This window comes from Trachemys scripta, chromosome 16, assembly GCF_013100865.1.
Source record: "Trachemys scripta elegans isolate TJP31775 chromosome 16, CAS_Tse_1.0, whole genome shotgun sequence".
In the NCBI taxonomy this organism is placed as follows: Eukaryota; Metazoa; Chordata; order Testudines; family Emydidae; genus Trachemys; species Trachemys scripta.
Genome location: NC_048313.1, coordinates 6,612,433 through 6,632,933, shown reverse-complemented (window position 1 = coordinate 6,632,933; position 20,501 = coordinate 6,612,433). Strand labels below are relative to the sequence as shown.

General features: G+C 67.5%; 2 protein-coding genes across 3 annotated transcripts; both read right to left on the bottom strand.

Annotated features, from left to right (window-relative positions):
• Positions 1–1,374: 1,374 nt before the first annotated feature.
• On the bottom strand, positions 1,375–5,853 carry HSD17B14 (hydroxysteroid 17-beta dehydrogenase 14). 2 transcript variants are annotated; one of them, XM_034791792.1, is made up of 9 exons: positions 5,706–5,853; positions 4,922–4,966; positions 4,490–4,590; positions 4,069–4,135; positions 3,765–3,856; positions 3,273–3,377; positions 2,814–2,881; positions 2,347–2,443; positions 1,656–1,945 (listed from the first exon to the last, which is right to left on the bottom strand). In XM_034791792.1, exons 1-9 carry the CDS (start codon positions 5,791–5,793, stop codon positions 1,796–1,798), a joined length of 813 nt encoding a protein of 270 aa, XP_034647683.1. In that variant the 5' UTR covers positions 5,794–5,853; the 3' UTR covers positions 1,656–1,795. The 2 variants fall into 2 exon arrangements, with proteins under 2 accessions (XP_034647681.1, XP_034647683.1); XM_034791790.1 differs by lacking the exon at positions 2,814–2,881 and having other exon boundaries at positions 1,375–1,945.
• An 822-nt stretch (positions 5,854–6,675) lies between these two features.
• On the bottom strand, positions 6,676–18,677 carry PLEKHA4 (pleckstrin homology domain containing A4). Its single transcript, XM_034792744.1, has 20 exons — positions 18,542–18,677; positions 17,225–17,336; positions 16,825–16,929; positions 16,124–16,196; positions 15,834–15,931; positions 15,430–15,545; positions 14,845–15,117; positions 14,147–14,735; positions 13,887–13,952; positions 13,702–13,800; positions 13,447–13,518; positions 12,954–13,034; positions 12,217–12,366; positions 11,753–11,851; positions 11,189–11,294; positions 10,425–10,593; positions 10,155–10,257; positions 9,741–9,902; positions 9,125–9,320; positions 6,676–8,360 (listed from the first exon to the last, which is right to left on the bottom strand). The coding sequence occupies exons 2-20, from the start codon at positions 17,309–17,311 to the stop codon at positions 7,744–7,746; spliced, it is 3,261 nt and encodes a 1,086-aa protein (XP_034648635.1). The 5' UTR covers positions 17,312–17,336; positions 18,542–18,677; the 3' UTR covers positions 6,676–7,743.
• Between the last annotated feature and the right edge of the window lie 1,824 nt (positions 18,678–20,501).

The window sequence follows — 20,501 nt, the reverse complement described above, 5'->3', positions numbered from 1 at the left end:
TTCCCCAGGTTTGGGGGCTAGGCGGGATCTGGGGGGCAGGGGAAGGGCGATCTCATTGCTGGCTCATGGGACTCCCTGAGATTTCCCTTTCCCAGGCTGGGCGGCCCTCCCCCCAGCTGCGCCACAGCCCCCCACTCCTCCAAGGGGAGACCCCCGTCAGTGACATGTAGCCCCCCACCCCCCAGGGCAGATCAGCTGCCCCCAGCTGAGAAGCACCTGCCGTGCTTAGCGGCTGGGGACATAATTAGCCACCCACTGCCCTGGGGGACTGTGTTAATTAACCCCCAGCCTCCTCCCCTAACGAGCGAGGGGACCCAGACTCCCCAAGATCAGAACCTGTAATCCATTTACTGAGCGATTATCTTCCCCAGCCGGCCCTCAGGGGGCTGGAGCTGCAGCCACCTCTGGGGTGAGGCACAGGGGCTGGGTATCCGGGGACCCCTCACAACGGCCAACTTGGATTTCAAAGTGGCCAGCGCCCGAGAAGCCCCCGGGGCCCTTGGGCAGCCGGTCCGAGGGTTCATTCCCCTCCACGTGCGCCCCCTTTTCACCCTAGGGTTCGTCTCACTCTAACGTCCAGCCGTGGGGCCGGGTTCGACCTGCCTCTGCCCGCCTGAGGTGCCTGTGATGAAATATTCGGTCCCTAGAGCCGGGGGTCGAGTCCCCCCCAAACCGTCTCAGCGACAGCTGGAGTTCCTGGCGTCTCTCACCCTCCAACAGGTTTACAAACCCTTCACTCGCCCCCCGGCTCTTCTCCGGCCCCTCTGCCGTTTCGCCACATCCCTCCGGCCCTGCAGGCCCCAGAGCTGGGCGCAGGATTCGCCCCCCGGCCAGATCCAGAGGCCGAACCACCTCTCTGCTCCCACACAGGGATCCCCAGTGGAAGCGTCCCAGGGTCCAGGTTAGTCTGAGAGGCTCCATTGTCCAGAAACGCAAATTGCGTGGCATTAATTATGTTCCCTGCCGTGTCTTGGATCAGCTGCTCCACTGTCGTGCCCAGGATTGAGGTCAGGCCGACCCGGGTCCCCCTTTTTAAATATTGCCCCCACATTCGCTTTCTCCCCGGCTTCGGGAACTGCCCCCCGGGCTCGGAAACGGATTGAAAAGCAATGGTCACGGGCCCACCGGCTCTTTTCAAACTCTTGGCTAGAGCCCTGAGCGGAGAGGCGATTTCGATCCGCGGCGCTACAGGGCTCCGGCGCCGAGCGAGACCAGCGCGGCCCGGGGCCAGGAACCGCAGCGGCGAAAGCGGCAGCAGGTCGGGCGCCGCTCGCAGGAGCCAGCGCCCAGCGCGGGCAGCTCCTCCGGCGCGGCCGTGCGAAGCTGACGGTGAGGAGACACGTACCCCCCGCATAAAAAACAATGGAAACAATATTTGTTTGCAAATCATCTTTATTAACCCTGTGAGCTTGGGGTCCCCTGTTGGCGCCCAGACCCCACCCCACACACAGATTGGGGTCCCCCATCACTACCCAGACCCCCACAATGGAGATTGGGGTGCCCCCTTGGTGCCCACACCCCCTCCAGAGGCGCCAGAGGCTGAGGGTCTCTGTGGCAGTGGTTCCTCTGGAGGGGAGTGGGGGCTAGTGGTTAGAGCGGGGGGGGGGTAGGACTCCTCGGTTCTCTCCCGGAGTTTGGGAGGGGGAGTGGGGCCTAGTGGGCGCAGAGGGAGGGAAATGACTCATCACCGTGAAGCATTTTGAATGCGAATAACTCGGAGGTACGGACCCTCCTGGCAAACTCCGAGCCAGCGCCAGGGAGAGAACCCAGGAGTCCTGGCTCCCCCGCTGCCCCCCTAGCTGGGGCCCAGCCAGCTCTTGGGGCCATAGGCCAGCTCGGCCCCCCCGCTCAGCAGCAGGTCGATCCCGGTGCAGAAGGTGCCGTCGGCAGCCAGGTACATCACTGCCAGGGCGCACTCCTCCGGCGTGCCCATCCGGCCCAGCAGCTGGGGGGGTGGGGGGAGGGAGAGAGATCAGGCACTGACCCTGCCCCCCCTGCTCCCCACTCACCCTGCCCCCCGCACTGAGATCCCCGCTGCCCCTCCAGGGCCCCATCGACCAGGCCCCCCTCCTCCACCCTCCCACTGAGTTCCCCCTGCTCCCCACTGAGATCCCCCCTGCCCCTCCAGTGCCCCATCGACCCGGCCCCCCTCCTCTGCCCTCCCACTTATGCCCCCACCTATGCCAGCCCCTCTCGGCGATCCCCCCACCACCTCACTTTTCCCCTCCTACTCCCCAGTTTCCTCCTCCCCCCCTGAGATGCCCCCTTTCCACCAGCCCCAGCCCTTCCCCCCACCTGGGTTATGGCAAACCCCTCCCCCCCACACTTTTCCCATAATGCACTTGCCTGGGCATCCTTCCCAGCCTGGATCGTGGCCTCCGGATTGGCCGTCTGCCCGGCTGTCTCCGCCCACATGGGGGTCCAGATGTTCCCAGGAGAAATACTGGAGTGGGGGGGGGGGGGGGGACGAGGAACCACAATCATTTGGTATCGACCCCGCCCTTAAATTCTTACCCCTTCCTGACCAAGAGACCAGGGCTGTGAGCTTCCCCACAGCAGTGCCCCCCAGCCTGTGACACCCCCAGGGGTGCTGAGAGCTTCCCCATGACAGTGCCCCCAGCTGGTGACTGTCCCAGATGCTGCGAGCTTCCCCGCAGCAGTGCCCCCAGCCGGTGACTGTCCCAGATGCTGCGAGCTTCCCCGCAGCAGTGCCCCCAGCCGGTGACTGTCCCAGACATTGTGAGCTTCCGCACAGCAGTTCCCCCCAGCCCTGAAGTTGTGTGTGCATGGCGGGGTTGGGGTTCATAAGATACCTGTTAACTCGCACCCCGTATCTGCTCTCATCCACCGCCATGGCCTTCGTCATCGCCGTCACTGCGCCCTGGGGACAGACTCCGGCTCGAGGGGCTCCTGAGATACACCCCCGCCCCCCCCAAACACCGGGCCCCGGGGGGGAGGGGAGGTCACTCACAATAGACCCAGCCCCCAAACGTCTGATCAGTATTGGCTAGAGGCACAGGACTCCTGGGTTCTCTCCCCTGCTCTGGGAGGGGAGTGGAGGCTATTGGTGGGAGGAAGGGGGCTGGGAGCCAGGACTCCTGGGTTCTCTCCCCTGCTCTGGGAGGGGAGTGGGGGCTAGTGGTTAGAGCGGGGGGTGGGACTGGGGCCAGGACTCCTGGGTTCTCTCCCCAGTTCTGGGAGGGGAGTGGGGGCTAGTGGTTAGAGCGGGGGGGGGGGGGGCTCCTGGGTTCTCTCTCTGATTCTGCCCGTACCTTGGTGGCGACGTAGGGAACAGCCTGCCTCTGTCCGATGATGCCAACGAGACTGGAGATGTTGATAATGTTGCCCCGGGTCTCCCGTAGATAGGGCAGGGCGAACTGCACCGGAGAGATGAGAGGGAGGAGGGGGAGATGCAGCCACTTCTGGGGGGGTGCAGGGGCTGGGTATACGGGGACCCTCCCCAGCACTGGGCTGCGGCTGACTCTGGGGTGAAGCACGGGGGCTGGTTCTACAGGGACCCTCCCTGGCGCTGGGCTGAGGCTGGCTCTGGGGTGGAGCGCGGGCAGTGGTTATACGGGGAACCTCCCCAGCGCTGGGCTGCAGCTGGCTCTGGGGTGGGGCACGGGGGCTGGTTCTACGAGGACCCTCCCCAGCGCTGGGCTGCAGCTGGCTCTGGGGTGGGGCACGAGGGCTGGTTCTACGAGGACCCTCCCCAGCGCTGGGCTGCGGCTGGCTCTGGGGTGGGGCGCAGGAGTGTCTCTCACCTTTGCTGTCAGGAAGTAGCCGACCAAGTTGACCTCGAGAAGTTCCCGGAAATGCTGGGAGGTGATGTTGTCGATTTGCTCTTCGGGGGGATCTGGGGAGGGGGTGTGAAAAGTAGGACGCAGGCCCCTGAAAACGCCCTCCTCCCCCCCTGAAGCTCAGACCTGGGGATCTCCATTTCCCCTTCCAACAGGACAGCGGGGCCCATGTGCCCCCTAATTGCCCCCAGCTCAGGGGTTCCACCCCCCATTCCAGGATGGGCCCAGGGACACCCCCCCCCCGCCCCCAACGATTGGGGCGACTCACGACGTCCGGCGTTGTTCACCAGACAGTCAATGCGTCCATAACGCTGCCGGGTAACCGCGATCAGCGCCTGGGTGGGAGAGAATGGGGGGGTTGTGGGTAGGGGGAGCATGCGGGGAGGGGTTTGTGGGTAGGGGGCAGGGGGAGCATGTGTGGGGAGAATTGGGGTGGGGGTAAGGGGAGGGGGAGTTGGGGCAGGGAGGGGGGAAGCAGGGGTCAGGAGGAGGGGAGGGGTGTTGGGGGGCAGGACAGAGGTGGGGGGAATTTGACCGGTTAGGTTCCAAGCTGAGGTGACCCCGACCTCCACCCCCAGGCACTGCCCATCCTGCCACAGAAAGCCGGGGGGGGGGGACAATGCCTCTCCTGCAGCATCTGCCCCCTCCCTCCAACTGGGACAGATCCCCCCGCCATCCCCCCCGCCTACCTGGATGTCCCGTTCGCTAGTGACATCACAGGGCTGGAAATGGGGGTCTCCGGGGCCCCCCGAGTCCCGCAGCGCCTGCTCCAGTGCCCGCCCCGCAGCCCCTGCAAGGGAAAGGAGGGGATGGTGACAGCCCGGGGGGAGGCTGGACACCAGGGGAGGTGGGATCCCAGGAGGGGGCAGGCAAAAGGAGGGTGGGGGGAGGGGGCAGCCAAACACGGGGGGGGGGGTATCCAGGAGTGGGAGGAGCCGGATACGCCAGACACTGAGGGGGGGGCGCACCCATCACAGGGGGAGGACAGATTTGGGGTCTCAGAGAGAGAAATATCCACCCCCCCCAAACCAGCACCCCACATCCCCTGCCCAGCACCCCCACCCCAGAGCTCCCAACATGCAGCATGGGGGTCCCCAGAAAAGTGGGGAGTGATTTCTCACCTTCAGCTTCGGGGGCACAGAAGACCACGTGAGTCCCCTGCCGAACTGGGGGGGACAGAGAAAAGAGGGGGCCGGGAGGGGGACAAAGTGGGGAGGAGAAAAAGCAGGACACAATGGGGGAGGGGTATGAGAGAATAATGTTAGCATCAAAAACACCAGCGCCAGTAACCCCCCCCCGGTGCTGCGAGCTTCCCCACAGCGGTGTCCCCAGACGGGAACCCCCCCCCCAGCGCTGCAAGCTTCCCCACAGCAGTGCCCCCAACCAGGAACTTCCCCCTCGCCCCCAAGTGCTGCAAGCTTCCCGAGAGCAGTGCCCCCAGACAGGAACTTCCCCCCTCCCCCCAGCGCTGTGAGCTTCCCCACAGCAGTGCTCCTGAGAGACGATGGGTCTCTGCTGCCCCCTGCTGGCCAGCCCCACACATCGCAAGCCACATAAATCTCACTGCTGCCCGCGACTCCCAGGGTCAGTGAATGGCCGGGCGGACACGGGACAGACGGACAAAGTCCAGGAAGATCCAAGACGGAAGGGGCCCAGCCCTGGAGCCTCCCCCCCACCCCCGGACCCCAGCCCTGCCCTCCGACCCCCACCCCCACCATCCTGCAATATACCGACCCCCCCCAAACCACACATGCCCTGATCCCCAGCTCCCCCCCCGCAGGGCTCTGCTCCCCCCCCGCAGCGCCCCAAGACCCTCCCCTACAGCCCCCCAGGGGTCCCTGCTGCCCCAGCTCCCGCTGCGCCCCCCCCGGTCCTCCCCAGCCCGTTCACAGCCCCCCCCCTCACCGAACTCCCTGACGATCGCCTCCCCGATGCCCCGGCTGCCCCCGGTCACTACGGCCACCTTGCCCGGGTAGCGCAGCCCCGAGGCCATGGTGCAGGGCGCCCCCGGGCCGCAGCGGAGCCGGGAAAGGGGAAGCTACATGGGCGGGGGGGGGGGGCGAGAGAACGGTGCACCCTGGGAAATGTAGTCCTGTCCCGAAAGGGGGGCGGGGCAGGGGGCTTGTCCCCTCTAGGGGGCGCTGGCTCCCACCCGGCCCCACGGCAAGGACTGGCTGGCTTGGGGGGCAGGGAATGGGGCACGGGGCCTGTCCCTTCTAGGGGGCGCCGGCTCTGACCAGCCTTGTGAAAAGCCGGGGTGGGGGGGGGGGTTGTCTCTGGAATAAAGAGGCTGAGATTCAGGGGTTACACGAGGGTTAAATAAATGAGATTTATTGGTTACATTTCTCTGCAATATACTCCAGAAGGAAGAAACCCCCCAACGTACCCCCAGAGGGGCCAGGTTAAATCTAGGATGAGTTCCCAGCCACCTCTGGGGTGGGGTGCAGGGGCTGGATATCTGGGGACCCCTTGCCAGGTGCTGGGACACAGCTCCTCTGGGGTGGGGCGCGGGGGCTGGGTATGCAGGGCCCCCTCGCCGGGACGCGGCCCCTCTGGGACGCATATTATCACGTCCCCGGGGTCTGTCTCCAGCTGCGTTGGGACAGTTTGTTAAACGTCTGGGCCCAAAGTCCTGTTCAGGCGCTCACTAAACCCTCCTGTGTTACGCCGGCTGAGAGTCGCTCCGGGCTAGAGATCAGGGCGGGGGGGTGGGGTGGGCATCGTCCCCTTCGGGGGTGGAGGCCCCGGGGGTCCAGAGCAAGTGGACTCCCTGAGGGGGCCCACGGCAGAGACAGACGTGCTAAGGCTCAGAGAGGTGCAGCTCCAGGAGGTGGAGGGGCCTGACCCCGGGAGAGAGGGGCCCCCCCGAGAAGGGCTGTCGCACTGAAGGGGGTCCCCCCCCCATGGACCGCACAGGGCCAAGAGTGGGCTCGACCTGTGAGTCCATGACGCTGTGTCACTAGGGTCAGCCGCCCTTTGGCTTCACCCCCTCCTGGGACCGAACCTCAGGGTCTTCCCCCCGGCTTCACGCCGTGAGCTCCCGCCACAGCTCCGCCTGCGCTGGGCCCCTCAGCGAGCCGTGTCCCCCAAAGGGAGCCGAGCCCCCACCTCCAGGAGCTGCAGGTTAGCGCAGAGAATCCAAAGTTACACCAGGGTCCAGCTTCCTCAGCCCGGCCCCCCCGAGCCCTCTTGTCCCCCAGTTCAGGAGTCTCCCCATCTTCCAGCAGCCCCCACTTAACAACCCCGCCTGGCCCCTCCTCGGTCGTCCGGCCGCCCGGCTTCCTGGAGCGGCCTGCCTCTGGGCAGACCCGAACTCGAACACGGGCCATTCCCGCACACACACACGGGACAAATTCCACAGCCCCCCGTGTAGTGACCGCTTCCCTGTACAGACTGTAGCGTATTCCCTGGCCAGGCCCCAGTGAGCTCGAAGGTCTCCCCAACTCCGGTACCCCTCCCCAGGGGAGCCCCAGAGACACCAACAGGCAGGAAAAAGGGGTAACAGGGGAGGGAGCTGCCTGGGGGCGAGGGGGCCATTTGAAGGATTCTCCCTTCCCCCGCTGCCCCCGTACAGAGTCCCATGAGAGTGGGGGAAGATCAGGTGTCCCCATAAATCCCCCTTCCCTGTGGGTGCTCATGAGACCCCCACCCCCCATTGTCAGCTTCAGCTGGGTGGGTGTTTGGGGGGAGCCCAGGGCCGGGCTCGCAGGGGCTGCGGGTCGGGAGTGAGGGGCCCAGGGGGTTGCACTTCCCACTCTGCCCACCAGGGGGCAGCAAGGCGATGGGCCCCTAGGTGGGGTTAAGGGGTCCCCTCTCTGGGGGCAGGGACCCCAAACCTCTGAGCCCCATCCCATCTTTGGGCACATCCCCCTATACAGCCCCCCGCCCTGCCCTAGAGCCCACCCTAGGGGGCGGGACTTGACCCTGCCTCTCAGCCAATGGGTTAGAAGCTGGACTGCAGTAGGGTGATCCTGATTGGCTGGCTCCCCTCGCTCAGGTACGCCACCACCTGCCTGGGCACGGCACGCCCGCCCCGCCCCTGACACCCGCCATTGGCCACATCCTTGTTACCCACAATCTTTTGCTCCGGTGCCCAATCCCCACATTCCTTTTGGGCGGCCCAGAACGGAGGCGATGTCCGATTGGACGCCTTGGGTGCAGTCGACATCTGATTGGCCAATGTGGGCAAAGGGGGTGCCCACTGAGACCCCTCGGACAGGGGCGATGCTCGATTGGCTGCCTCTGACAGACATGCTGCCTGATTGGCTGCTTCAGGCAAGGGTGAAAACCAATTGGAAAGCTCGGGAACAGGCAAGGCCCAATTGGCCGCTTGAAATCGAGACGACGCCTGATTGGCCGCTCCCGTCCGTTGCACTGAATTGGCGCTAAGTGCTGTATTCTGATTGGCTGGGGTACATGGTTCCGCCTCGACGTGATTGGCCTCTGGATGCCCCCGGGGGAGTGCGGGAGTAAACAGCGTGTGCTGATTGGTCACTGCATCCAGCGGCTCTGGGGAAGGGTCCGGATTGGCCGCCAACTGGGGCTCAGGCGGGGTCTTCCCTGCACAGAGAGAGGAGACCAGAGTCACCGACCCCCTTCCCCGGTGCTGACATGTGGCCACCTCTGGGGTGGGGCACAGGGCTGGTGATACGGGGACCCCTGGCCGGGCGTGGAGATGCAGCCACCTCTGGGGTGGGGCACAGGGCTGGTGATACGGGGACCCCTGGCCGGGCGTGGAGATGCGGCCACCTCTGGGGTGGGGCACAGGGCTGGTGATACGGGGACCCCTGGCCGGGCGTGGAGATGCGGCCACCTCTGGGGTGGGGCACAGGGCTGGTGATACTGGGACCCCTGGCCGGGCGTGGAGATGCGGCCACCTCTGGGGTGGGGCACAGGGCTGGTGATACAGGGACCCCTGGCCGGGCGTAGAGATGCAGCTACCTCTGGGGTGGGCCGTGGGGGCTGGGGACCCCGTCAGGTGTCTGTCTGGTTCCTGGGAGCTTTAATGAATTAGACACAGAGAGAAACATGGTCTTTCCCATCCTCCGGCCCCCCCAGCCGCCCCAGGGGCGCCCCCCCCCCCCCCCCACACACACACACCTGTTCCCACCCCAGGGACCTGCCAGCAGGAGTCAGAAATTTCCCCAACAGCTGAACCAGATTCCAGCCATTTTTCACTTCATTTGTTCAGCTATTTTCCCAGCTGGGATGGGAGTGGTGCTGGGGGGCTCCTATTGCCTCCGGGTGGGGGGGGGGGGGGGATGGGAAAGAGAGGTCACTGTGGGGGTACAGAACCCAGGAGACCGGGCTCACAGCCCCATTACCTGTGATGAGTTTCCTGCGCTCAGAGGCCTCGGTGGCTAGCGCGTATGCCAAGGTGATGACCCGGTGATGGTCTCTCTCGAGGGGTGGGGGAGACCGGCCCCAGGGCCCCCCGGTCTGGCCCCCCCTCGGCGGTGGCTCCATGGGGGTCTGGGTTGGCTCTGGCCCGAGGTCGGGGGAGTGAGTCGGAAGAGGGAGCTGGAGGAGGAATTTTAGGAGGGGGAAGTGAACGCGGGGGAAGCTCCATCCAGGAATCCGAGCTCTGGAGAGAACCACTCCACCCCGCTAGCCAGCGCTGCCCCCCAGAGCAGAACCCATCTTCTAACCCAGGAGTCCTGGCTCCCAGCCCCCTGCTCCAACCACCGGGCCCCACTCCCCTCCCAGAGCCAGGGAGAGAACCCAGGAGTCCTGGCTCCCAGCTCCCTGCTCTAACCACTAGCCTCCACTCCCCTCCCAGCACCAGAGAGAGAACCCAGGAGTCCTGGCTCCCAGCCCTCCCCTCCCCTCACAGGGTGGGTGAGATACAGGCTTTACTGGGGGAGACAATGGGTGTGGCCTCGGGACATGCCCCACCGCCTGGCAGCCAGTCAGCCCCTCCCCCGCAGGCTGCGTACCCACCCGGCTGGCGCTGGCCCGGACAGAGCCCTGCCGGGAGCCCCAGGGGTTCGGCCTGCCCCCCTCCTGCTGCCTCTGGCCTTCCTGGTGCCGGCGCATCCGCTCCAGCTGCTCCTGGACGCTCATCCGGGCTCGGTGGGGACCAGGGGGGTCCGTTGTGATCACCTGGGAGGTGGGGAGAATGGCAGGAGGGAACCCAGGCGTCCTGGCTCCCAGGTCTCCCCCCTCCCCTGCTCTAACCACTCACCCACAATCCCCTCCCAGAGCCAGGAGAGAACCCAGGTGTCCTGGCTCCCAGCCCCTTCCCCCCCCCCGCTGCTCTAACCACTAAACCCCACTCCCCTCCCAGAGTTGGGGATAGGACCCAGGTGTCCGGGCTCCCACACGCTGACCCCCCAGGGGAAGGGGGGGAGCTACCTTGGCTGGCAGCTCCTTGGTTCTCTGCTCTCGGGGCTCATGGGGGCCTGGACTGGGGCTCCGGGGCAGGTGGGGGGTGGCCGGAGGCGAGCTGAGACCTGTGGGGGGGAGAAGCAGGGGTTAAAAGGGGGNGGGGCAGGGGCTGCGGGTCGGGAGTGAGGGGCACCGGCAGGGCTGGGGGTGGGGCAGGGCTGGGCTAGCAGGGGCTGCGGGGCGGGAGTGAGGGGCAGCAGCAGGGCTTGGTGGGGCAGGGCTGGGCTAGCAGGGGGCTACAGCTCGGGAGTGAGGGCCTGGGTGCCCACCGCCCCGGAAAACAGGCCCCTCACCCTGAGGGGCAGCTCGTGGTCGTGGCCTCCCCCATCCAGCCCCAGGAGGGGCAGGTGGCTCCGGGCTGAGCCCCCCCCATGCTCCAGAATGGGGGAGGCAGCCAGAGAGAAGCCTGAAAAGGAGACGTGACAGCGTCAGCGACCCACTGAGCCCCCACCCCCCATAGCACAGCACAGCACCCCCGATAGCCCTCACCACACAGTGCCCCCTGATGGCCCCCCACCCTCCACAGCCCGGTCCCCCCACATAGCCCCCCACCCCCCCCAGCACAGCACCCCCAATAGCCCCCACCCTGCCCCCTACAGCACAGCGCCCCCTGATAGTCCCACCCACCACATCACAGCACCCCCAATAGCCCCCACCCTGCCCCCCACAGCACTGTGCCCCCTGATAGTCCCACCCCCCACATCACAGCACCCCCGATAGCCCCCACTCTGCCCCCCACAGCACAGCGCCCCCTGATAGCCCCCACCCCCCACAGCACAGCACCCCCGATAGCCCCCACCCTGCCCCCCACAGCACAGCACCCTCGATAGCCCCACCCCCCACAGCACAGCGCCCTCCGATAGTCCCACCCTGCCCCCCACAGCACAGCACCCCTGATAGCCCCCACTCTGCCCCCCACAGCACAGCGCCCCCGATAGCCCCACCCTGCCCCCCACAGCACAACGCCCCCTATCACCACCCTGGGACATTGCAGCCAGCACCTGGACTTGTCCTGGGGTCCAGGGCGGGGTAGGGGGCAGGGCTGGCTCCCAACCCCGCAATGATGTCATCGATCATCCACAGCTCCTGCTGGGCGGCCCCCTGCTCCTGAGGGCAAAGGGCAGAGGGGAAAGGTCACGGCACAGTAATTAGCATCGGACCCCAGCCCCACCTACGGGCCCATCTACCCCGGTATCCCGCCTGCTCCCAGAATATCGTCTACGGCTGGTGCAGCCAGACAGACCAGGCGGTTCTCCCAGACCCTGTGTCTCCTAGCCAGCGCTCCCACATCCCTATAGCTGTGAGGGGAGAGCGCCCCCTGCCGAGCCCCCCACCCCGTAGCCCGGCGCCCCCGGCCAAGCCCCCTGCCCCGCTCCCTGCAGCCCGGCGCCCCCGGCCGAGCCCCCCGCCCCGCTCCCCGCAGCCCGGCGCCCTCTGTACAATCCCGGTTTGCTTTAGGGATTTGCTGAGCGATTCGCCCCAGGAAAATCATGTGGCAGGGAGTCCCACAGGCCCATCCCTTCAGCGCAGCGGCAAGATGGAGGTGCCCTAGCAGGGTGACGTACCTGGGGGTGCCCGAGCTGTCGGATCTGAGCCAGCGTTTCCCGCAGCGTCAGCAGCTCATTTTCTAGGCCAGCGAAATCTCCCCAAGCCCTCTCGCTGTCCTGAATGGGAAACTGGTTATACAGGACACAGGGCCGGGACACGGCCCCTCTGGGGTGGGGTTCGGGGGGCTGGCTCTACGGGGACCCGGTGCCGAGGTGCAGCCCCTCTGGGGTGGGTTTCAGGGGGCTGGCTCTACGGGGACCCGGCGCCAAGGTGCGACCCCTCTGGGGTGGGGCGGGGGGCTGGGTATACGGGGACCCAGCGCCGAGGTGCGACCCCTCTGGGGTGGGGCGGGGGGCTGTCTATACGGGGACCCGGCGCCGAGGTGCGGCCCCTCTGGGCTGGGGCGGGGGGCTGGCTCTATGGGGACCCGGCGCCGAGGTGCGGCCCCTCTGGGCTGGGGTTCGGGGCCGCTCACACTCACCAGCGCCAGGTCGCAGAGCCGGGCTCTGACTTGCACCAGCTCGTCCTGCAGCCGCCTCTGCTGGTACCAGATTTTCTCCTCCGCCAGCTCTGGGCCTTGGCATTCATCCAGCTGGTGCCGGACCAGCTCCAGGGCCTTCTCCAGCCTCTCCTGCGGGGTCCAACCCGGTTACCCCTTGGATGGGGTGGGGCGAGGCCAGGGGGGTGGGGAAGTTCCTGCCCTCCCACCCCATCTTGGAGGGCATGGGGGAAATCCTCTGGAGTCCCCTTACCAACAGCCCAGCACTTAAGGGGTTAATGCCCCATTGCCCCCACTAACACCGCCACTCTGGGGCAGCCTCTGTTTTCACCCAGCGCCACCTGGTGGAAGCAATTGCCAAGCCTGACCGGTGGGGCGCGGGGGCTGGGTATATGGGGACCCCTCGGCCAGCACTGGGATGCGGCTGGCTCTGGGGTGGGGCGAGGGGGCTGGGTATCGGGGGACCCCTCACCCGGCACTGGGATGCGGCTGGCTCTGGGGTGGGGCGCAGGGTGCGGGGGCTGGGTATCTGCGGACCCCTCGCCTGGCGCTGGGATGCAGCTGGCTCTGGGGTGGGGCACGGGGTGCGGGGGCTGGGTATCGGGGGATCCCTCGCCCGGTGCTGGGATGCAGCTGGCTCTGGGGTGGGGCGCGGGGGCTGGGTATACGGGGACTCCTTGCCCAGGCTGGTGTGTGTGGGGGGGGGGGGGTGAAATCACCTTCTCAGCCCGCAGCTGCCCCGTCTCCTCCTCCAGCCCCCGAAGCAGCTTGTCCTGGCCGCAGAGTTTAGTCAGGAGAATCTAGGGTGGGAGACAAAAGAAAAAAGACACCCCAGGGGGTGGGGGGGGTGGGTGAGAAAACCGGGTTGTTTCAGCTGCGGCCTCCAGGTGGCGCCGTGGTTAGTGTGAGGGGGGGGGGGGTACCGGCGGGGGGCGGACATGGGGTTCAGGTTTGGGGCGTCTCGGGCAGGAAGTGACCCTGGGGAGCGTCTCGTGTGCCAAAGGCCTGGCCAAATATCCCAAAATGCTCAGCTGTAAAAACCAGGGAGGAGGCGGGATACCAGGGTAGATGGGCCCAGGGGTCCGAGCCGGGAGAGGCGGGATACCGGGGTAGATGGGCCCAGGGGTCTGATCCAGGGGGGATTTTGGGGTGTCCGGGGCATGTGGGTGACGCTGTGCATGGGGGGCAGAGGACACAGACACATACACTCACATCGGTGTCACTTTCAGCCCTGGGCAGTGCCAGCAGGGTCCTGTCCCGGGACAGAGGGGCCACAGTCCAGGGCTGGGGAAGAAAAAAGAACAAGAGGGTGAGGAGCGGAGAACCCAGGAGTCCTGCCCTCCCCCTTGTTCCCCTCCCCACTCCCATTGCAGAATCCTGCTGGCCTAGCCACAGGGCGCCCCTGCAAAGGGCTGATCAGAGGATGGTGGGGGAAACTGAGGCACGGACTTGGCGGGGGGTACATACCGGAGCTCCCAGTGAGGTCCTCTTCCCTGGGGGGCGGCTGGTGAGCGGGGGCAGTGGGGGCAGGTGGAGGTAGCCGGAGGAGGCCGAATGTGAGGAGATCTAGGGAGAAAGTGGCGAGGACAGGGTCAGCGGTGGGAGGACATGGGGGGGCAGGAGAACGGGGGTGCGGGAGGAGGGTCACTCACCAATCGGCCGTGGAGACGGGCGCGGGGTGGGGCGGCCCCCAGGGAGGGGTACACCCGGTCTGTGAACTGCAGGGGGGAGAGAAGACAGGGGTCAGACAGCGCCAACCCCCCACCCCGAAGCACACCCCCCTGCCGACCCCCCGCCCCGCTCCCCACAGCCCAGCGCCCCCTGCTGACCCCCCGCCCCACTCCCCACAGCCCAGCGCCCCCTGCTGACCCCCCGTCCCGCTCCCCACAGCCCAGCGCCCCCCCCAGCCTACCCGGCTCCGGGGCTGTCTCCCCAGGGCAGGTCCCAGCGTGGCCGTCTGCGGGGGGCTCTCCTCCGCCGGGGTCCCGGGCCGCGCCAGGCAGTGGCTGGGGTGAGGGCTGCGGGGGTAGCGCCCAGGGGGCCGGGCACAGGGCTCCTCGGAGGGCCGCACGTCATAGCGGTCGGCGGGGGTCTGGGGGCGCCCAGGGATGGGCCTGCTGCCCCGCACGGCCCCCCCGGGGGCGATATCCACCCTCCCCACGGGGGTGTGGGGCCGGGCCAGGCTGGACCCTGCCTGGACCAGCAGGGGGAGATCTTCGCAGGACGCAGCCAGCGCAGGGGCTCGAACCCTCCCGGAGGACACCCCTGCACCCCCCTGACCCCCCCTTGCCCCCCTGAGCTCAGCGGGGGTGGGGGGAAGGGAGTAGGAACGGGAGGAGCGGACGTGGGACTGGGCAGCTGCAGAGGGCTCCCAGGGGGAGGGGGGCTCCAAGGGGGGCTGTTCAGACTCAGTGGGGGGTGGGGAGGATCTGGGGGGGCCGGGAGGGGGGCGTTTGGCTGCCGAGGGCTCCTGACCCCGCAGAATGCGGGATGAGAGAGAGCTGGGGAAAGAGGAGCAGAGATGAAAGGGTTAATCGGGCGGTGAGGTACCCCTGCCCCCCACACACACAGCGCCCCCTTCTGGAGGAGACCAGGGCGAAAGGCTCTTACCTTAGGCCCTGCAGCTCCCCCCCGAGCCCTTCCCCATTGACCGGGCTGGGGGGTGGGGCAGGGCCGCTGGGAAGGGGCCCTCCCTCGCCCTGTGCCTCCCGGCCCGTCGCAGACAGACTCTCTGCAGACGAGTGGGGGCCCGAGAGCCGGGCGATTTCCAAGGACTCGGCGCTTTTGGCGGGACCCAGGTCGGGCGTGAGTGGCCGGACGTCCTCGAAGAGACGGGCCCTGGGGGGCACCGGCCGGCTGAGCAGCTGGGGGGGTCGGCTGCTGCTATGGGGTGAGAGACAGGGAATAGTTACGCCACAACCCAGGAGTCCTGGCTCCCAGCCCCCCTGCCCCCATGTTTTAACCACTAGACCCCACTCCCCTCCCCAGAGCTGGGAGAGAACCCAGGAGTCCTGGCTCCCAGCCCCCCTCAGCTCTAACCACTAGACCCCACTCCCCTCCCCAGAGCTGGGAGAGAACCCAGGAGTCCTGGCTCCCAGCCCCCCTCAGCTCTAACCACTAGACCCCACTCCCCTCCCCAGGAGTCCTGGTTCCCACCCCCCCCCGCTCTAACCACTAGACCCCCCCCACCCCTACATGGTGCTGGGATCACTTTCGGCCGCAGCGGACTGGCTCATGGCTCGGATCCAGCCGTTCATGTCCTCCTGGGTGTCCGCGCTGAAGTGGTACGTCCGCATCCCCCGGTGCTCGGCCTGGGGCACAGATCGGGGGGGTGCCAGTTAGCGGGGAGGGGCCCTGACCGTCAGCTCCAGATAGCTCCCCTCCCCCGCTCTAACCCCCTAGCCCCCACTCCCCTCCCAGAGCCAGGGAGAGAACCCAGGAGTCCTGCCTCCCAGCCCCCTCCCATTCTAACCACCAGCCCCTACTCCCCTCCCAGAGCTGGGGAATAGAACCCAGGCGTCTGGGTGTCTCCAAGTGGGGGACCCCGAATGGGGTACCTGGGGGGGCGCTCTGACCAGACCGACTCCCCCCGGACTGACCTTGAATGTGAATCTTCGGCTCTTCCCCTCCCCGGGCAGCGGCCGGATCTCGTAGCTGGGGAGCGGGATGCTCCCCAAAACAGCCTCCTCCCTGCTGTCTGGGGGACCCCAAAAGGAAGGGGGGGATTAATGGGCTGTCGCTCCCTGGCCCACTCCCCACGGCGCCCCCTGCTGGGGCAGCTGGGAGCTCCCCCCCCCCCCCCCCCACGGCCCCCCCTGGGGGGGCCGCGAGGCCCCCCCCCCCCCGCTCCCCACGGCGCCCCCGGCCGGGCGGGTTGGGGGGCGGGTACCTCGGTAGTAGAAGAGGCAGTAATCGGCCAGCACAAACCAGCGTCGCTTCCACAGCTTCAGGCCGGAGCTGTCCTGGAACGAGAGCCGCCCCGACAGCAGGGTGAGGGGCACAGGCAGCGATTGGGGGCTGGGGGCCCAGCCTTTCCCCTCGCCCCTCCAGGCCCCTGCCCCCCAGCGGCCCCCCAACTCCCTGCCCCCCCCGGGTACCAGCCCCTCGCCAAGGGATCGGACCCTTTCCCCTATCGGAGAACCCCCCCCCCACATCGACCCCCCCCCAGCACCGGCCCCATGGCACCCCACACCCTGACTAACAGCCCCCACCCCATTCCCACAAACCTACCACCCTCCCCATCCAACCCCCAGGCCTGTTCCCAGCCTGATCGCCCCATAGAGCCAGCCCCCTACATCGCCCCCCAAAACTAACAGCCTCTTCCCCATGCCCCCCAACAGCCCTCTCCCATGCCCCCNCTCCCAACAATCCCCCCACACTAACAGCCCCTCCCTCATGCCCCCCAACAGCCTCTCCCCCATCCCCCTACCCCATTGAGTGTCCCTGCCCTATGCCCACCTCAATGATCTTGCCCCCCAAACTCCCAGACCCCTCTGCCCCATCACCCCCCAACCTAACACCCCCTTGGCCCCAATCTACCAGCCTCTGTCCCCCCCCCAAAGGCAGCCCCCCCAGCTGCTCCCCTGGTACCTGTTTGCAGAGCCAGCCCCGAATGACGACGGGGGCGTTGGGGTCCCGCTTGATGGAATTTTCCCTTTTCCCGAAAGTGTGAACCCTCCGCAGGGAGCGCGACGGCTGGGGGGGGGCAGACAGGAAAGGGTTAATCCCACACACACACACACACACACACCAGCCACTAGGGGGCGCCGGCTCCCACCCAGCCCCAGGGCAGGGAGTGGCTGGCTCAGGGGGGCAGGGAATGGGGCCTGACCCCTCTAGGGGGCCCAGGTTTGGGAGTAGGTGTTGTGGGAGTTAGGGTGGGAGCTGTGGGCGGGAGAAGAGGAGAGGGTGGATGTGGGGGGCAGGGGGTGGTGGGTCAGAGTCCCCCCCCCCCACAGGCCGCCCCATGGCAGAGCCCCGCCCCACACACCTTGGCAGCCCCCAGGCTGACGGAGGAGATGGTGAGGACGCTGCTGGCCTGGCTCAGGCTGCTCCTGGGACGTTCCCCGTCGGCCATGGCTCCCGGCCGGCCCAGCCCACGCCTGGAACAGAACATGGGCCTGGGGCATCAGGGCACTGCTGTGAGGAAGCTCGCAGCACCAGAGTCCTCGACTGGGGGCACTGCTGCAGGGAAGTTCACAGCAGTGGGGTCTCTGTTTGGGGCACTATTCTGAGGAAGCTCACAGCGCTGGGGTCTCCAGCTGTGGCACTGCTGCAGGTAAGTTCGCAGCACTGGGGTCTCCAGCTGGGGCACTGCTCCAGGGAAGCTCACAGCTCGGGTCCCTGGCTGGGGCACCACTGCAGGGAAGCTCACAGCACCGGGGTCCCCCGGCTGGGGGCACTGCTGCAGGTAAGTTCGCAGCACTGGGGTCTCCAGCTGGGGGCACTGTTGCAGGTAAGTTCGCAGCACCGGGGTCCCCGGCTGGGGGCACTGCTCCAGGGAAGCTCGCAGCAGGCAGACAGGCTGGCATCTCCCCTGACCCGGCACGTAGGGTCCAGGGTGGCCCGTGGGTGGGAGAACAAAGCAAGACCTGAGCTAGCGGCGGCCCCAGATTCCCGGGGGGGGGGCGAAGGAGGGGGGAGCCGAGGGGGGCGGAGGATGAATGGCGCCATTCATGCCCCTGGCCTGGGCACTGGGATGGGGGTGGGAGGCCTGGGCACAGCTGGGGCGGGGGGCTATGCTAGGGGGTGAGAGCGGCGGCTAGCAAGGCCCCATGGCAAGGACCAGTGCAAAGCTGCGAGCTTCCTCACAGCAGTGCCCCCAGCCGGGGACCCACCGGCATGGAGACACGGCCCCATCCCCCCACTACACCCCATCCCCATGGGGACCCCCAATACCCAGACACGGTCCTGCCCCCACCCCGCTATACCCCATCCCCATGGGGCCCCCGGCACCCAGACATGGCCCCATCCCCTCCCCCGTATCCCAGCCCCTCGGGACCCTCAGAACGGAGACACGCCCCCCCTCGCTACACCCCAGCCCCTGGGAGCCCCGATACCCAGACACGGTCCTGCCCCCCCCCTCGCTATACCCCGGCCCCCAGGACCTTCAGAACGGAGACACGCCCCCCTCGCTACACCCCATCCCCCGGGGACCCCCGGCACCCAGACATGCCCCTCCTCCGACCCGCTATACGCCAGCCCGCAGGACCCCCAGCACCCGACCCAGTAACGCCCCCCCCGCTATAACCCGACCCCCGGCACCCAGACACGGGCCCCCAAAACACGCCCTGCTGCCCCCCCTTACTGCAGATCAATCAAGTGGGGAGCTGAGGCGCCGGAGCCCCGCGCACCCCCGGGCGGACGCCGGGCCCGGGGCGGGGGGATCCGGCCGACAGAGCCGCTGGTTCTGTTCCCGGCTGCGGCTGCGGCGCCGGCTGGGACACAGGGACCAGCTGCCTGCGGGGGCGGGGGGCGCAGGGAGCCAGGAATTCCTGATCCGACACAGCTCGGCCCCACCCCGGGGTCAGAGACCCGGCGGGCCTGGATTTAACCCGTTCCCCGGCTTGGGACACTGGTGGGGGGAAGCTCGCAGCGTCAGGGTCCCCAGCTGGGGCACTGCTGGGGGGAAGCTCGCAGCTTCCGGGTCCCTGGCTGGGGCACTGCTGGGGGGAAGCTCGCAGCCCCAGGGTCTCTGGCTCGGGCACTGCTAGAGGGAAGCTCGCAGCCCCAGGGTCCCTGGCTGGGGCACTGCTGGGGGGAAGCTCGCAACGTCAGGCCCCAGCAGGCCCGAGGTATTTAGCTGGAATTCAGAGCAGGACAAAACTCCCTGGTCTCCCCCCCCCCCCCCCCCCCCCCCCCCCCCCCCCCCCCCCCCCCCCCCCCCCCCCCCCCCCCCACCCCCCCCCNAGCTCGCAACGTCAGGCCCCAGCAGGCCCGAGGTATTTAGCTGGAATTCAGAGCAGGACAAAACTCCCTGGTCTCCCCCCTCCCCCCCACGGCAGCTGCGTCCCCCCCCGCCCCTCCCCCCACATCCCAGAGCCCCCCCAACCCCTCCTCCTTGGCTCAGTGCCCTGGCTGGAGCCCCCCTCTCCCCCGTGTCCCCCAGCCGGCCTGCCCCCCATCTCCCCCCACAGCTGCGGGGTTCCCCCCACGGGGGGCAAATCACCCCCCCTCAAATTCCCCCACCCCCCCTTAGCCCTCTGACCCCCCCCCAGCCTGAGCTCCCCCCTTGCCCGCCCCATGCCAGCTGGTGCCCGGGGCGGGGCATGGTATGCACACCACCTAAGGAATCCGCGCCCACGGGCCTGGGCGGGGGGCAGACACACAACCCCCCCATTGATTCCAGTTGCTCTGCGTCCCCCCCCCCCCCCACCCTGAGACTCCAGGAGGGATGAACAGACGGTGGGGGGCGCTGTGGACGGACAGGACAGGGTTAGGGGGCTGGTTGGGGGGCAGTTCTTACCTGGCTCTCAATGGGGCACGCTGGGGTCCGGGCCGCTCGGGAGGGATCTTAGCGACACCCCACTGGGCCAGTGCCTGTCTCCTTCCCTCACTCCCCCACAGCTCCCTCTCTGCCCCCCCTAACCCCCTTCTTCGCTCAGCCCCCCAGCCCGGCCGCCTGCCCCCTCCCTCTTCCTGTTCCCCCTCCTCCTCCTCCTCCCCTCACTCCACCTTCCTTTCTCTCTATTTCCTTCTGTCCATCCCTATCCTCACCCCTCTTCCTGTCCCTCTACACCCCTCTTCCTGTCTCCTTACTCCCCTCTACCATCTGTCCCCCTACACCCCTCTAGCCTTCTATCCCCCAACACCCCTCTTCCTGTCCCCTTACACCCCTCTACCAGCCGTCCCCCTACACCCCTCTACCAGCCGTCCCCCTACACCCCTCTTCCTGTCCCCTTACACCCCTCTACCATCCGTCCCCCTACACCCCTCCTCCTGTCCCCCTACACCCCTCTACCATCCATCCCCTTACACCCCTCTTCCTATCCCCCTATGCCCCTCTACCTATCCCCCTATGCTCCTCTACCATCCGTCCCCCAACACCCCTCTAGCCTTCTATCCCCCAACACCCCTCTTCCTATCCCCCTACACCCCTCTAGCCTTCCATCCCCCTACACCCCTCTTCCTGTCCCCCTACACCCCTCTTCCTATCTATCCCCATCCACTCCCTCTATCTATCTATCCATCCCCAGCCGCCCCTTCTCTCGCTCTCAGCTGTTTCTCCCCCCCCCCCCCCGGAGTAACTGCCCGGCTCCCCGGAGGAG